The 16652-nt window shown below is 35.9% G+C and overlaps 1 protein-coding gene across 5 annotated transcripts in view; it reads right to left on the bottom strand.

Annotated features, from left to right (window-relative positions):
* KIF1B (kinesin family member 1B) overlaps positions 1–16652 on the bottom strand; it is a 174933-nt gene that overhangs the window by 87031 nt on the left and 71250 nt on the right. For 2 of the 5 annotated variants that reach the window (XM_072608820.1, XM_072608816.1), the window contains exons 10-16: positions 16073–16148; positions 15472–15550; positions 14712–14854; positions 13975–14016; positions 10642–10853; positions 6470–6549; positions 3892–3967 (exon numbers count right to left, since the gene is read on the bottom strand). In XM_072608820.1, coding sequence (XP_072464921.1) covers positions 3892–3967; positions 6470–6549; positions 10642–10853; positions 13975–14016; positions 14712–14854; positions 15472–15550; positions 16073–16148 — 708 coding nt within the window. The remainder of the gene's footprint in view (positions 1–3891; positions 3968–6469; positions 6550–10641; positions 10854–13974; positions 14017–14711; positions 14855–15471; positions 15551–16072; positions 16149–16652) is intronic. The other 3 variants (XM_072608818.1, XM_072608819.1, XM_072608817.1) reach the window with 2 other exon arrangements.

The raw sequence follows: 16652 nt of genomic DNA, 5'->3' as shown, positions 1-16652 counted from the left end.
TAAGGCTCATCACAACTCCCCCGGAAGTCAAGACCACTGTCAATGAACTATAATTAATAAGCAATTTAACAATGAAGCAGTTCCTTTCATGTTTTACAATCCTATCTATGAAATATATACAGGAGAATCTTTAATTTAGAAGATTTTTTTTTTAAAACCTGTTCTGGAAGCTTAATAGTATCATCCATTTAGGAAATTCCAAGAGCTATATGGGCAGCAGTTTTTAAATCAAAAGATATATCCAGAAATTGATAAAAAAGGAGATAGCAACTCAAAAAGCTGGAATCAACCAAGTAGCTTCCAAAACTGAGTTTTGATCATTTCTATGGGCAGCAATCATTTCCCTTTCTTATGAAGTTTATTTAGAAAGCTCAAGTATATTAAGAAAGAAAAGTTAGGAAATGATAGGATTTTAGCTTAGAGTTTTATAACTCATGTTAAATGCAACTGTGTTTTCAAGAATCAAACAGAACAAAAGATTCCTTTTCCAGATCATAGGGAAATCTCTAGGCCCCACTTAGACTTCAATTAAATTTTACCAAAGAGAGCCTTGTGCAAGTTTCTCCAAAGATGTTATAGCTAAATAAACAAATTCCACATAAAAAGCAATTTAAGCTACTAGCACTTGGTAATCTAAATTAATATGTCAAAAAGACTTTTTGCCTATCCTTAAAATGTTTCTAAAATTTCTTAAAACCAATTTACTTTAGTGAATAAACAAGCATTTATTTATTTAAATTGGAATATATTTTATTTTCAGATCCAAATTCTCTCTTTCCAAATTTGAGGAAGCTAGAAGAACAAACTAGCACCAACATGTATAGTCAAGTAAAACAAATTCCTTCATTAGCCATGTCATATAAAACACACACACACACACACACACACACACACACACACACACACACACACACACACACACCTCAATCTGCAGCATGAATCCATCCCTTTTCTGTCAGAAGGGCCACGTGCTTCATCATGAGTCCTATGAAACTGTGGCGGTCACTGCATTGATCAGAGTCTAATTCTTTCAAGGCTATTTTGTCCTTACAATATTTTGGCAGACACTTATTAACTGCTTCCTATGTATGTTTTCAGCAGACACTTATTAACTGCTTCCTATGTATGTGGCAGTGTGCCAAGTCCTGGTGATAACAAAAATTAAAAACTGTCCCTGCCCTCAAATCAAAAAGCATTTGTTAAGTGCCTGTTGTGTCCCAGGCACTATACTAAATCCTGGAGATATAAAGAAAGTAAAAAAGCAATCTGCAAAAAAGAAATGCATGTAAAAGATACACATAATGAAAACAAAGTATAATCTGTGAGGGAAGGCACTAGCAGATGGTCATGGAGAATGGAAAGGACCAGGAATGACCTCCCTAAGAAATTGGGATTTGAGCTTCTGAGAAAACAGCAAAGGAGGCTTGAGTGAGGATGGAAAGCAGCCAGGCATGAGTGAAAAGGCATGGAGCCAAGAAATGGAGCATCGTGTTCAAGAAACAGCAAGACGGGAAACTTCTCTGGATTATAAAACATGTAGAGGAGTAAGACATAAGAAGATTTGAAATGTAGGAAGCCTTGTGAAAGCCTTTAAAAGTCAAAGAGGACTTTACTCTAGAGGAAAAATATGGAGCCACCGGAATTTATTGAGCACAGAGACAGAGGTGATATGGTCAGAGCTGCATTTTAGGAAGATCACTTCAGCAGATGAGTAGAGCATGGACTGGAGTGGGGAGAAACTTGAGGCAGGGAAATCAATGAGAAAGCTATTACAACAGCTTAGGAATGATGTGGAAGCTGTGGTGAAAGGGTGGTAGGTGTGTGAGAAGAGAGAAGGGACATATACTACAAATGTGAAGATAGAAACAATAAAACTTGGCGATAGATTGGGTGTATGGAGTGGGAGAGGAGTTAAGGATGGCACGGAGGCTGTGAACGTTGGTGACTATGAAGATGATTGTGCCTTTGATAGTAACAGGAAGTTGGGAAAAGGTAAGGATTGTGGGGAAAGGAGAATGAACGCTATCGTGGCCATGTTGAATTTTAGATGGCCAAGAGGCAGCTGGTGATGCAGGCTCAAGACAGGTTGGGGCTGTACATACAGATCTGGGAATTATCATCCCAGAAATGATAACTGAGTCCATGGGAGTTCATGACATCCCCAAGTGAGACAGAATAGAGGGAGAAGAAAAAGAGGGACTAAGACAGACCTTTGAGTCCATGAACATAATGTAGATGATGACCCTTCAGCAATGGAGACTGAGAAAAGGTCTGAGAGGTAACTAAAAAAACCTAGAGGAAGTATGTCACGAACACAGAGGTAGTACTCAGAAGAGGGTGGCTGACGTCAAAAGCTTTGAAGGATGAGGACTGAAAAAAGAGATAAGAATTGGCAATTAAGAGATCACTGCTAATTAGACAGCAGTTTTGAGTTGAATGATGAGTTTGGAAGCCAGCTTACAGAAGGTTTACAAGAGACTGGGAGGAAAGGAAGTAAAACAACCTAATGTAGATGGTTTTCTCAAGAAGTTTAAATGAGAAAGGATTTTAGAGACAAGGGATGATAGATGAAATGATGGGGTTTTTAAGGATGAGGGAGATAGGGTAGGTTTGCAGATAGCAGAGAAGCCAGTAAACAGGGAGAAAATGAAGATTACTGAGAGATGGGGGATGGTACAGGGCAATCTGCTAGTGAAAACAGGATGGAATAGGTTCATTTGCACACATACAGAGGTTTATCTTGGAAAGAAAGGTCACCTCTTTATGTAAGAAAGGAATGAAGGAAGATACACTGAAGCATCTGAGTCATGTGAAACGAGAAAGATGGAGAGTATAAAGCAAGGTCCAGTGAAAAACAAAACAACACCATAAATGAAGTCCGCCCCCCCCCTCAAAATTCACATGGTTTTGAAGGGAAAAATCTAAACAAAAGATGTAGAAAGTCAACAATAACAATAATTCCCTATCACCAAACAAGAAATGTTAATGATACAAACTTCGCTCTGCTCCCTCTACACTAATATAAGGGATCCATCTTTAAATTTAAGCATGAGGATAACGAGTAAGTAAGACCTCAAGGCCAATTCTATCATCTGAACTGAGTGACCAGTTATATAAGATGTCTTAACCACAAACATTTTATACAGTAAATTCTCCTGGTCTATTGTTGACATAAGCACACATGCACACATAAACTAAACAGTTAAACAGTAATTTTCAATTATAACTAGGCTACAGCATAATAAAAATTTATAAAATTTTATAACTGTAAAATAAAAATCCAACTACAGGCTAATATATACACTGTATTTTTTAACTATGTTCGCTACAGGCACTAAGATAGTTACAAGAACTGTACAAAAGAAAAGCAAAGAAAGGAAGAGGAGAGGTGGCTAGGGTGAACCTAAAGAGTTTTATTTAGTATACTGACAGGCACGTGTAGAATTAACTAGTTTTTACACAGCTAATTGTCTAAAAGAACTTCCCTGACAAACCTGGTCAGCTGAAAATTCTTCCAAAGAGTCATCAAATAGGGTTGATAGCCTCTGAGGGAAAATTTACATGAGAGATGAGCCACAGCTGAAGCAACTGAGGGGATGGGGGTGGGGGGACAATGAAGTATGAATGTGATTTCAGTAGCAGGTATACTGTCTCAAATTTGTTATTTATAATTACTATAGTATGATGCACATAATTATGTTTTCAGAGACACAGATTATTCTTGTATTGAAAGCACATCTTAAAATGAAATCACTAAGATTAAAGTTAAGCTATATACCAAGATGAAAAGAGGTATATCTCAAAGACATGAACTGCCTGAGTGACTAAGGTCAAAGAGAGAACTCATAAAGTAGGAGATATTTCCATTGGATTAAGACAAATTTTTCCAACCTTTTTTGGTGAAAAGACACCCAGAGTTCCTCCATCTTCCCGAATGGCAACTCCCATTTCAGCTAATAGGGCCTCCCTAGAAAAAGTGAGATAAGCACATAAATGACACATTATGATACTTCAGTGGAACGGAAACGAAACTGAGAAACGTACTAAGTAAATCAAAATAAGTTCATGGTAACACTCTAGGTACTTAAAGCTACACTAACAGAATACAAGTTGCAGCATTTCCTACCAAGCTTTAAATATGATCTGGAAACAAATAATTTAACATTTCTTTTTAAATAATTAAAAAATGTATCACTTATCTTTACTTATAAAATTGTTATAAAGTACACATTCCAAATACATATTTTAAACTTCTGTATTACAAAAAATAATGAGCACATGATAGAAACTTACTACACAAAATGAAACTCTGCAAAACCCTGAAATTAAATCTAAGAAAAAAATATCTATAATGGCCAAGAGTAGATATACTAAATCACAACTTTATTGACAAAAATACTCATCAAGAAGTATTTTCATAGCTGCCTCAGTCTGCTACAAACTAAATCTTAACCGGGCAGTTTGTTTCATTTCCTTAAGTATATTTATTGAGATAAAAAGAAAATTATTTGGATAAATTTGCCAAGTCAGATATCACTTCTTAATGAAAATAAAACAGAAGTCAATTTTGAGGGAAAAAAATATCTACTTGATATTGAAAATTTTCACTAAGGCCTCTGGAATAAGGTTTTGTTTTGTTGTAAAAAAAAGAAACACTCAATGTTTACGAAGATAAGTTTGAGTAAATATTTTGTTGTTTTTACTCTTAGCAACATATGAACCTTTATGCACAAATACATTCTGCTAAGAGAGTAGTATTTCTTCAACAAATAAACAGTTCTATCATCTGAAAATCAATTGGAAGAGAGTTCATTCCCAGGTAATAAATACATTTTTCAGCCCCAGCAGCTCCTGAAGACTGAGGCATAGAAGAGCTGAGACCTGTGCCAAGGAAGGAATCACCTATGTTAATGAAATTGTTGACTCTTGGAAGTATGAATTAAGATATGTTCAACTCATGTATTAACTAAATACATCCGTCAGTACTGCCTTGAAGGGCTTTCAGGGAAGGAAAAAAATGCTTTCTGAATATAAACTTACTTAGAAACAAAAAGTACTTCATTATTGCCTATGAGTAGAGATGTCAAAGAAAAGGGAGGAAAAAAATTTTGGAAATTAAATGACCTTTTATTCCCCAATTGGTAAATGGTTAAAGAATAGGGACAAGCAATTTTTCAATGAAGAAATTGTAACTATATATAGTCATATAAAAGTGCTTTAAATCATTATTGATTAGAGAAACGCAATCACCACAACTTTGAGGCATCATCTCACACCTATCAGACTGGCTAAAATGACAAATGCTGGAGGACATGGGGGAAAATTAAGACACTAACACACTGTTGGTGGAACTGAAAAGTGATATAACCATTTTGGAGAATAATCTGGAATTTTGCCTAAAGAATTATAAACCTGTGCATACTCTTTGATCCAGCAACACCACTATTATGTCTGTTTACCAAGCTGATCAGGAAAAAAGGAACAAAATTTATACATCCTAAAATATTTATAGCAGCTCTCTTTGTGGTGGCAAAGAACAGGGGATGTCCATCCATTAGCGAATGACTAAACAAGTCATGGTATACGATTGTGATGGAATAGTTCTGTGCTGTAAGAAACAATGAACTGCTTGATCTTAGAAAAACATGTTAAGACTTGCAAGAAATAATGAAGAGTGAAATGAGCAGAACCAGGAGTCCCTATATACAGTGAAGCAATACTGCTTGAAGAACAACTGGGAATGGATAAGTTATTTTGGGTATTACAAATACCCAGGGACTTATGAAGGAAGATGCCATCCACCTCCAGAGAAAGAACTGATAAATATAAGTGTGTATGTGCATATGTATATGTGTGTGTATGTACATACATTTAAAATATAAAATGGTTATATATATATGTACATAACTGTGTCAACTGGTGGACTTCTCTAGTGTGAGGTGGGGAGGGAGGGAGAAAAAAAATAAAAAGAGCATAGCAGAGAATAAAAACCTCAAAAGGAAGCACAGAAAAGCGGGGTGGCTTTGATAATGATGCATAGTACTTATAACATAGTTTTTCAAAAAAGTAAACAGTATGAAATGGAGATTCATGGTTTCATTTTGAATCCTTTGTATTGTACTGTGTATATAGAATTTTTTTTTGTCTTTAAGTTAAAAATTTTAATTAAAAAAAAAATCAAGTTACCTTATCCCACATGAAAATGATTCCAGAATAAAAGGCAAATGTCAAAAGACATAGGAAAACTGCTCTACTTTTAAAATTTCAGCCTCTACTAATATTGATCTATCTTAGAAATGAAAAACTTTTACTTCAGTAATCTGCAGTCTTCCATGGATACCTAAAGAGGATTAAAAAGTATACCGAGTATGTAAGTACAGACTTCATCACAAGTGTGTAATTTTCAATCACTAGTGTAGTCCTAGTGGTACACAGAGCAGCTCTTAAGTGCTCCTGGCTATTTCCTGACCTCTCCATCCTGATAGCCTCTGTTTTACGAAGCTTCTCTTCCCAAGTCTCATTCAATTCAGCAATGATCTTCTCAGATTCCTGAGGGGAGGAAAGTCCACAGCTAAATAAGAAATAACATATGAAAGATAGCCTCCCCACCCAGAGTAATGAGGATTCATACCTGTTAACAAACTGATGACTTCAAGGGCTAAAGTAGAGATGATTTTTAACGTCTTTAATGGCAATTGATGAATAAAACTTTATTTTACATTTCTGATACCTTTTCATTAAAAAATTTACACCTAATAAAAGTTCTATCAGTTAAAAAGGGTCAGAACAATCATATATCTAGCAAGACTCATTCCATGAGGCAAGGTTTTATTATATATAATGTATATCACAGTTTAATTAAATTATCAATGGGTAAGTGATACTGAGCATTTTAGAAGCCTGGTAAGTTAATAGTTCTTACTCGTTTCCGTAACTGATGTTTGCTAGTATTTATAATCTAAGCCCCTAAGTAATAAGAAAGTACTGATCATAATGCCAAACAGACAAATGAAACACAAATAACAAATTTTCATTTGTGTGAGAATCCTATTCAGTTGGCAACTTTTATCAGGAGATATTTTAAATCAGTCTTCTGGCTTACATTCATACGTTGCTTTATAACTGACAAAATTCTTGACATTCCTCAGAATTGTTCTGTGACATAATCTACTCATGTTACAGCAAAGGAAACAGAGGTAAATGACTTGTTCAAGTTGACACAGAACAAGGGTAAGGCCAAGAATTGGACCCAGAGTTCTTTCCTTCCAACCATACTGTCTCTCTTACCTACCTTAGGCTACATTAGAGTCTGAGCCAATAGCAAGTAAGGTAATTGTGGACCACAAAAAGATTTTAAATGGACTAAGTGATTTTAAGGTCTTCTAAAACAGTATTATATAGCACATGCCTGTAATCAAAGAAGGTTAAGGGTTTAGGCTTTTTACTTGAAGTAAGGATGAGAAAAGGATGCTCAATGGGTTAAATATTAGTTGTGCTTAGAAGGCCTTCTAAAATAGTATTATATAGCACATGACTGTACTCAATTGAAGGTTAAGATTTTTTTTTTAATTCGAAGACAAATAGTAAAGGGAAAACAAGGATGGGGGGAAGGGGGAAGGACACTTACTAACTTCCCCTACTGCAGTTTTCCATTACTCTCATTTTTCTCAGAAATGTTATCTCTTTGAAATAGTTTCTTGACTCTTAATCTTTAATCATTCTCAGACTTTTCATTTGAAAAACACTGCACAGGGCAAACCAAATATTACCTAACCGTACCATTAAAATGCGAGAGAAGAGAAGAGAGGTCTTCCCCAAGGGAACTGTTACAATCACAAAATAGTAGCAATACTAAGAAACTTAAGTTTCAGGAGACTGAAGTGGTACATTAAAGATACATCAAAATCCCTTATCTCTGGTGAATACAACTGGAGAAAATGGAAAACTGTCATTACTTTTTACCTAAAGGCGAACTGAAAAAAAAAGTAATAACTCAATAATTAAAGTTATTCAGATTACTACTCTGAGAAGAAAATGAAGATTTACTTCTCTAGTAAAGAAAATGAACTGTACTTACTGTAAAATACCCCAGAATAGCCAAGTTATTGTCATTAATTTAATTCCCTGGCATTTGTCTTCAAATTCTATTATAAGAAATAAATTTCTAGTCTCCAAAGATTTGATGTGGTGGACGGTACATAACAATCTGATTTGGCCTCCCTCTTTCTTCCCTTTCCAAGAGAACTGAATGTTTCTTTAAAATTGACTGGGAACTTTCTTCAAGGCATTTAAAGAGCTACTTCTAAAGTAGTTTGGTGTGTGGGCTCTGATTTCTGTGCTTTACAGATAAATTCCTTTCATCTAGTTTCATGTGATAGTATTCTAAGGTACAGGTCAAAGGAAGCAGCACCTTCGGATGGACATTAAAGCTTTATCATCAACATCTCACCTTCAAAATGTAGTATTTTTTCCCAAGGAGAGACAGTTTTCAATTATAAATCATAGAACATTAAAGCCAAAGCAGTATTAGAAGATCAGATAGTCCAACCCTTTCATTTTACAGGTAAAGAAACTGAGGTTGTTCAGGACACAGAAGTGATTGGCATAGCACCATATAACCATTGTCAGAGGTGGGATCTGAACGCACCTCCTCTGGGATCTTAAGTACCATTGTCAAGAATTTTGAGGTTTAATTTGATCAAGTTTACTACTGAAAATCAGATCAGAAGGTTTGGTGTCTTGAAAACAACTCCCAAATTTCCCTTTCTTGCTAGAAATACAACTTCTTCCAGTAACTTTATGATGGAGCACATCATGATAAATGAATTTTAGTAGGGGAAAATGCTTGCTCCTCTAACAAATTCACAAGAATCTATTTTTGTAACTGTTTTTAATAGCAGAAAATTGTTTCAATTAACCCAGCTTTATGAGTGCCTTTCTCTCATTTCTCTTTGCTGTGTTTTAACGAAACAAAACAGTTAATTTTCTTTTCTCAGAAGCTGCTGCTCAATGCAGGTTGAGCAACGTGCAAAATAAAAACGGGACAGGAGAGGGAAAATAAGAGGGAACAAGGATAGAATTATTATAGAGAAGAATAAATATGCTAAGAAGCAAGGCTTTTTTTGTTTGTTTGTTAAACATAAATTTTAAAAAGCAACTACCCCATTTTTGAGACATTATCTTTTTCTCCCCCCAGATCATGGTCACACCTAAGTGTTCAAAGTATCTGACATGCTCAATTCTCAGGCTTAATTTGCTTTTAGTTTTGAAGAAGCTCAGCACCTGGAATCATTAAGCAATCAGAAATGCAGCTTTTCCCAACTGTACCTTAATGAGAAGCAGTGATTCTAAATACTGATTGCAAGAGGAAAAGAACTGTATTAACTTTCAACACAAAGTAAACTACCAACTCCCTTCGAGTGCTACCTGCCTATTTCTCTGTCCCCCTGGCATTAAACTTTTTGCTTCACAGAATTGATTAAGGAGGTGAAATCACAGGATTTCAAAGACTGCTCTGTGCAAATACATGGCAACAATATTTTTCAATGGAATGAGGATGAGAAGTGCAGCAAAGCAGCTGAATTGCCTTTGATCTCCTGAACAGTCAGTAAGGCCCGGCTCAAACTTTCTTCCCAGGAATGTGAAGGGGAAAGAAGAAACTGACACAAAGCCCTTTTCCCTACAGTGGCACTGGGTCTGTTTGGCAGCTCAGTGGAGGGAGGGATGGGTAGATGGACAAACATGCAGTTCAGTGTGGGCACTGGGGCCTCATTTTGTGTTTCCATGTTTACCTCCAAGGGTAAGGGAGAAGAATTTGTGAGCAGGATTTGTTGCTCTCTTGCTTTTTGTATTACTGAGTATTAAAGAGGAAAGGGCTAAAATCAGCACAGGATGAAAAATAGGGCAAAATGCAAGAGACAGACCTTCCTCTCATTAGTTAATTTCCTGACATGGTATTCAGTATCAGAAGACATGGTTCTGGCTCCTGAATGCCAATAATATAGTAGTAACTATTTAGGCACGAAGGACAGCTATGAAAATATTAGAATTTTCCAAAGGATATTATCTTATATTTATTGGAACAAGTCTGACGACACGACTAACAAAAAGCTGAGGTACACAAATTCACAAATCCTTAGTCATACATGTGCTTATTGCTAACTTTCCCTACATGTGGTTCTCCAAAGAACCTGCAATTGCATCTCCCAAACCAAATCTTCTAAACTCCAGAGTTTCCTTGTGAGCCCCATAGTATTTCATCAGAAAGGGCATGACCTCACTCACTGTCAGGATGAGTCTGGGCTAGTCACGTATCCTCTCTGGGCCTCCACTGCCACACATATGAAATGAAAACTTGAACTAACTGACCTCCATAGTTTGAATCTGTGACCCTAAGTGGTAAGACAGCTTTTGGATAACTTCAGGGTCAGAAACTCCCTCCTACGATACACTCTAGCAACTTACTTAGAACTTACAGGTATAGGGAGTTGATGGGTACAATGAGATAGCAAGTCCGGGGTCACAAAGCCAGCCCTGTCAGTGTCAGGCTTTGAACACTGGTTTTTCTAATTCCAAGCCCAACCTCTTCCCTAGGTCATGCTGTCTCTCAGGGCATCCTATTCAGTTTAAATTGCAACCTACCTTAAGTCGCTCAATGGCCTCTTCTCCTCCAGGAGTAGACATGATCCTCTCCTGAATACTGGTCACAGATGTTAAGCCCACCTGACTATTTAGTGAGCAGGAAGATGGAGACGTTGTAAGGGACCCCATGGATGCTGTGGAAAAATTGCCAGGGCGTTGATTCTCAGAGGCTAGCAAGTACCTATGCTTATTGTTCTGAAAATCTTTCAGATCTGAGAGACAGATAGAAAGAAGGGAAGGCAGAGAAATAGGAAAAGGAGATAGAAGAAAAGGAGCAGAAGAAAAGGAAAAAAAGGAAGGAACACCAGTGTAAGAAAGGAGAGCATTCAAGCGCCAACACAAACACAAGTTTAATGACTTTAGATGGCAGTTCTGAAACAGGTCTGTCTTAAATACCAATATTCTGGAGTAAGAACTATAATTGGGTTTAAGATCTTAGTCTTCCAAGTAAGCTAACATTTCCTAGTAAAGCTCATTAAGTGATATGGCCAATATTGGGATAAAGATATTGGCCCATAGTATTTTATGAAATTCAAAAAAGCCTAGACATGTTTTAATTTTCAAATATAACAAAAATCTCAGACTAAAACCTCATTAACATTTTTTGAAACACTCTTTCAATAGACAGTTTCCTGCCCAGACAGATAGGATTCACGGATCCTATAGAACTATAAGGGGAAAATTTAATTCAAGTTTAGAAGTTCTTTCGGATATCTAGTCAGTGCTTGAAGGAAAATGAGTTCAATCTGTTTGCTCTATAGTAATATATATATATATATATATCACAAATTCTCCTGAATGGAAAAAAAATATGAATTTTTAAAAGGTTCAAGAAATAAAACCGTGAAAAATCTACAGCTTTAGAAAGAAATAAAGCATTGTCATGTCACACCCTTTACCAGTGGAATCTCCTCGATGTGGTTTTATACAAAAAGGAGAAGCACTTCCAAAAATGAGAGTTTTATAAACTCTAATAAGGTTTAGATACTCAGTATTCAGGTTAATATCTACAGCAGTGAAGAGCAATTAGCAATTTTAAAATTACAGTTTAGTCTCCAATTTCGTAAGTGCATAGAAATGAAAAAGGACAATTATTTCTTAGCTTACATGAGCTCTTTGCCATCAGAGTAGGAGCAGACATGATTCCTGCAGTGCTGGACTGCGGTAGTGATGCTTGATTCATTGGAGTTAATGATCTCCTATCATTTACATTATCTGCGTGTCATCATTGTTATTATATTTATGTGTTTTCTAGAATAAAGTCTGGCACACAAAGTTACAGAACAAGAGTATAGTTGGTTTTTTTATACAGATTTTTGGAGGAGTTTGGAGGAGAGCTCAAGCAAGTCCCTGTTTTTACTGCACCATCTTGGCTCTGCCCCAAGAGTACAGATTTTTTACATAGCTTGGGACGTTATAATTTAATGAGAATAACAAATCGCACATATTTCCTGAATAACTGGATGAATCTCTACTTGTTAAGTGCTTCATCAACAGATCACCTAGTATGAAATGCAGGACTTAAAAATATAAAATATTTTCATTTATTAAATTCTACAATAAAATTTGTTTTATCTTTAATAATATACATACAAATAAAACTAGAGTCCACTAATCTGCTATTTGCTCTTCCTTCATGGAACAGCCAAGTTTCAGACATAAAAAAGGGAGAGAAAGCCCACAGATGTGAGTTCATACGGACTCATATAAAAGTAAGAATTAGGTCAGCATTCACTCTGATAAAATATATGCTATGCCTAGAATTAAATAAGGTGACTGAATACTTTTCCTCAAAGGAGCTAATTGTAGACAATAAAATAACTTGGGCTTTTATTTCTGCTCACCCACCCCTGGAAGTCTATTTACTCTAAACTCATCTCTGAGGCCCAAGAAAAAAAAGGCTGCTTCAAGTCAGTTTGAAAACCGCCATCTACATATACAGGAAACAAAAACAAACCAATAGGCAATTGAAAAGGGCAGTAGTGGGAGAAAAAGAACAACTGAGTGGTCAGGCAGGTGGAAAAGAACATAAGGAACTTGATTTGCAAAGTCCAATGGATGTACGTACGCCCCAAATCAAATTACAGGAGTGGACCAAAATGATATAGTTGCAATTGACTAGGGCTTACAATCATGTTATTATATAATCAAAACTGAGTCATGCACTGCTTTCCAGAAATGCTACTGCCGCTAAAGAAAGAGTTAGACAAAAAGCACCTTAAGCACAAAAGCGTGGACCAGATCAAGTCGTGACCACACCAGTTTCATTCAGCTAGGAAATCTCAGACAGAGAGGTTCTACCCAAAAGCAAAATACTCATTTTCTAATGAGAGTATTATTTGAAAGTCAGCATTTAACCACGTCACGGCAATCAACTCAACACTGGGGCCTTAATACAAGTGACCAAGTATTACTGACCCTTTAGTCTGCTTCAGTTTCTTCAAATAAACAAAATCAAAGTAATGCTCTATGCTAAGACAACATTCAGAATGAGTAGGAATGAATGAAGCCTACTGAATACAGAGAGAAGAGTAAAGGATGATGCTGTCTTAAAATGTTCCCTCTTCAAATTTTAAACTTATTTCCTAGACTTTACAACAGACTTGCCCCAACTTTGTTTTGGGTGATTTTCTTTCTCCAAATAAAGAAAATGGAAAGCTACTCTAAACACGGAGTAGGATGATCATGGGATCATAGATTTACAGGGAACTGACTGATCATCATGTCCAACCTTCTCATTTTATAGAGGACCAGAGAGATTAAAACTTGCTCCAAGTTCCATACAGAGGAAGGAGCCACAATGGCATGTAAAGTGAAGACTTTTGACTCCCAGTTTTCTCACTACATCATGCTGGGACCACAGGGTGAAGTGGCCAAACAGCCACTGGGGACATAAAGGGCTTAATAATGCTTTATAGCATGAATAGCTTGCAAACTGGAGGAGCTGAATTTAGTCCTTTTAACCTTCAGGTTAGCAAGCTTAACAGGGTTTTCACATTAGCCCTGAGATAAAATAAAAATAATCTCACATTATCTGGGATTTTATAACTATATATCAAAATTTAATAACATAAAAAATAAACCCAGTGATGATAGGCTGTTAAATCTTTCAACTTTGTAAAAACCACACATTAAACTTAACTGAACCTTATTTTGATATGCTACTTTTTTTAAAAAAAAAAAAGGAGAATAATTTCTATTATTACATTAAATGCTCTGTCTGGGATTTCCTTGTTAGGGTTGCTGGCATGCAAAGCTAATTTTAAAGCTGACCCAGCAGAGGGACACTAGCAAGTCAGGGCACTAGAAAGAACCAACACGCATGATACACACATTTGACTTCACTTCCAGAGTAATCATCGACCAATGGATCAACTGAAGGTAAGCAGGAGGGAAGATATGAGAGGTATAAAGTTTATGTTCAGTGGTGACACGGATAGAAAAACAGAGTGGTATATGGTTAGGATGAAAAAATTCACACTACTTATAAAACCAATCACACAAACTTCATACACCTAAGAGGTAAATCTAACCAATAAAAGCAACTAAACATGAAGAGGATCTATAGAACCAAACTGGATTTAAATGATAATTTTAATTCATTAGTAAACAAAATAATCTTTGAATAACTTTATGCCTAAACAAATAAGAATTTACCATAAAGGTAAGCAACATGCTCCAAATCTGAAGAACTCATTAACTTGCTTAACAGGACCTTTAATAATGAGTGTAAGGTTAATCCTGGTACTGTATTAAAGTGAGTTTGCAGGGAGTAAAATTTCTTAAAGTTTAAAATATTTGAATTTTTTTTCTGCAGACAAAATGAGTTTATCCAACCAAATATTCATTGGTGACCCAAAACAGGATTAAGTGACAGCTAATAAGCACTGCATTGTGAGTTCTCTGGACTCAAACAATGTTGAGATCCACCAATCTTCTGTCTCAGATTATTTCACCCAAATCACTTTCCCAGTAAAAACCTTTCCCACCACCAAACCATTTTCTTTAATCGATACCAGCCTTGCAAAGGCAGGGACTGAAGTCTACAAGACAATTCTCAACTGACTTACTATCAATGATATCTCCTAGCCCTTGAGCACGCAGGAGGTCTTTCAATCTTGTGACCTCCTCCTTCAGTTCACGAACAAGCTTGGCATTGGGATCCTCATTGATGACAGCATTGCATTTAATTTGTTTTGCACGATCTGCATATCTGTATTGAAAATGAAAACTCATTTTATTTATTTGATCAGGTCAACAAACCTGCAAATTTCCAAGTGCATAATGCTATCATTTCAAAATAAAATGCTTTACATATTCTATCTAATATTTTACTAGTACAATTAGGACAAGAAAGGCCCAAATTAATTAAAGCTGAGAAACTTCATAAATGGAAAGATAATGCTCTGCTCATTCTGGCAGAATTTTTTTCTTCTAATCTCTACATATTCTTATCTGCACTTTCCTCCACTACTTGGGTGTTTATAACAAACAGCAAATAATAAACAGGGATACTTTTTTTTTAATAAAGAAATGAATATCTCAAGATAATCATTTACCAATATCTAACAAATTTAAATAATCAATATAAAAATCTTTACTCTGATTATGGATGAGAACAAAGTCATTCACCCTGAAGAAGAAAATCAGATACAGTAAAACTCTATTATAATACTCATATCAGGGAGTAAGGAGGTTCTATAGAATTTTCCTACATGAGAGGTGTGCCATGTCATATGTAAGAGACCAACAGGATAAAAATTCCTAGTGTTTCAAAGTGATTGATGAAAGAGCTACCTTATCTTGCTTAACTCACTCAGACTAGTATACCTTAAAGTGCTCAGAGTTTCATCATAGTTGATATCTGCTGGGCTAAGAGCAGCAACCATTGCCGTGCGGGAGTTCCCACCTAGAAAGATGAAGCATCAATTACCTGAAATCACACCATGTGAGGAAGGGAAAGAGTTTTATTCCAAATGTCACTGTCCTAGTTTGCTCCACAGGTAAGTGCAGTTATGATGATTAAAAGGAATGTGCTGAGTGTTTATGGAAGCATATTGTTTTTCACTTTCTTGTTTTCCCTGATTTTTTTCCATATTATGGCTAATATAGAAACGCATCGTGCAGAACATCACATGTATCACGAGCATTTGTCTTCTCAATGGGTAAAGGAGGTACCCAACAAAAAGGAGAGAATTTGGACCTCAAAATTTTTAAAAATGACTACACCTAAATAAATAAATGAAGAATGGAGGGAAAGGAATAATTAGGTACAAATCCAACAAATGTAATAAAGGTGAAGGTGAAAATTATTGTAAAGCATCCAAGTCAGGATCTCAAAATTATTGCTTGCCCATCAAATTACAAAGAGAAGTAACTAATCATTGCATGGTAATGAATAATCCTAAAGCAATGCTCACAATAGCCTTACCTAGATTCTCTCGAAGGAGCCAAGTCAGAACAGAATCTCTGTATGGAATAAAATCCGTTTTTTTCTTCTTTTTACTCTATTAAAAAAAAGAATCATACTTACAAAGTCACTGAAAAGTAAAGGATTTATAAAAAAAGGCAACCAATTTGGAAATTCTCAGCAAGCTAAATGCTTATCTTTTTCCCATGACTAATTAGACTCTACCACAGAACTAGTCACTAGAACATACTAAATGGAAAATTAGCATTGAACAGGATAGACAATGAGCTCTGAAAAGCTGTATTCACAAAGCAGGCACAGTGCAGTGCCTTGCAAAGAGGAGGTTCTCAATCAGTATTTGTTAATCAGCAAATGAAGCTTTAAAAAATTCCTTCCTAAAGGGAAGAGAACCATCTTCCCAACAACGAGACAACTCTACAGTCCAATTCACACAGAAACTGTGAGAAAACCTGAAGTAGACTAAATAATCTAATAATTTAATAATATTCACTTAAACGTAAATAATCTGAAATTGAGTATTTTCCCTCAATAGGAATATGATCTTTCCCCTGCTCCCTTTCTCTGGCAGCCTGTCTCCTTC

Source organism: Notamacropus eugenii, chromosome 5 (assembly GCF_028372415.1).
Source record: "Notamacropus eugenii isolate mMacEug1 chromosome 5, mMacEug1.pri_v2, whole genome shotgun sequence".
Lineage (NCBI taxonomy): Eukaryota > Metazoa > Chordata > Mammalia > Diprotodontia > Macropodidae > Notamacropus > Notamacropus eugenii.
Note: the sequence above shows the minus strand (reverse complement) of the source record. Positions and strands in the feature narration are given on the sequence as shown.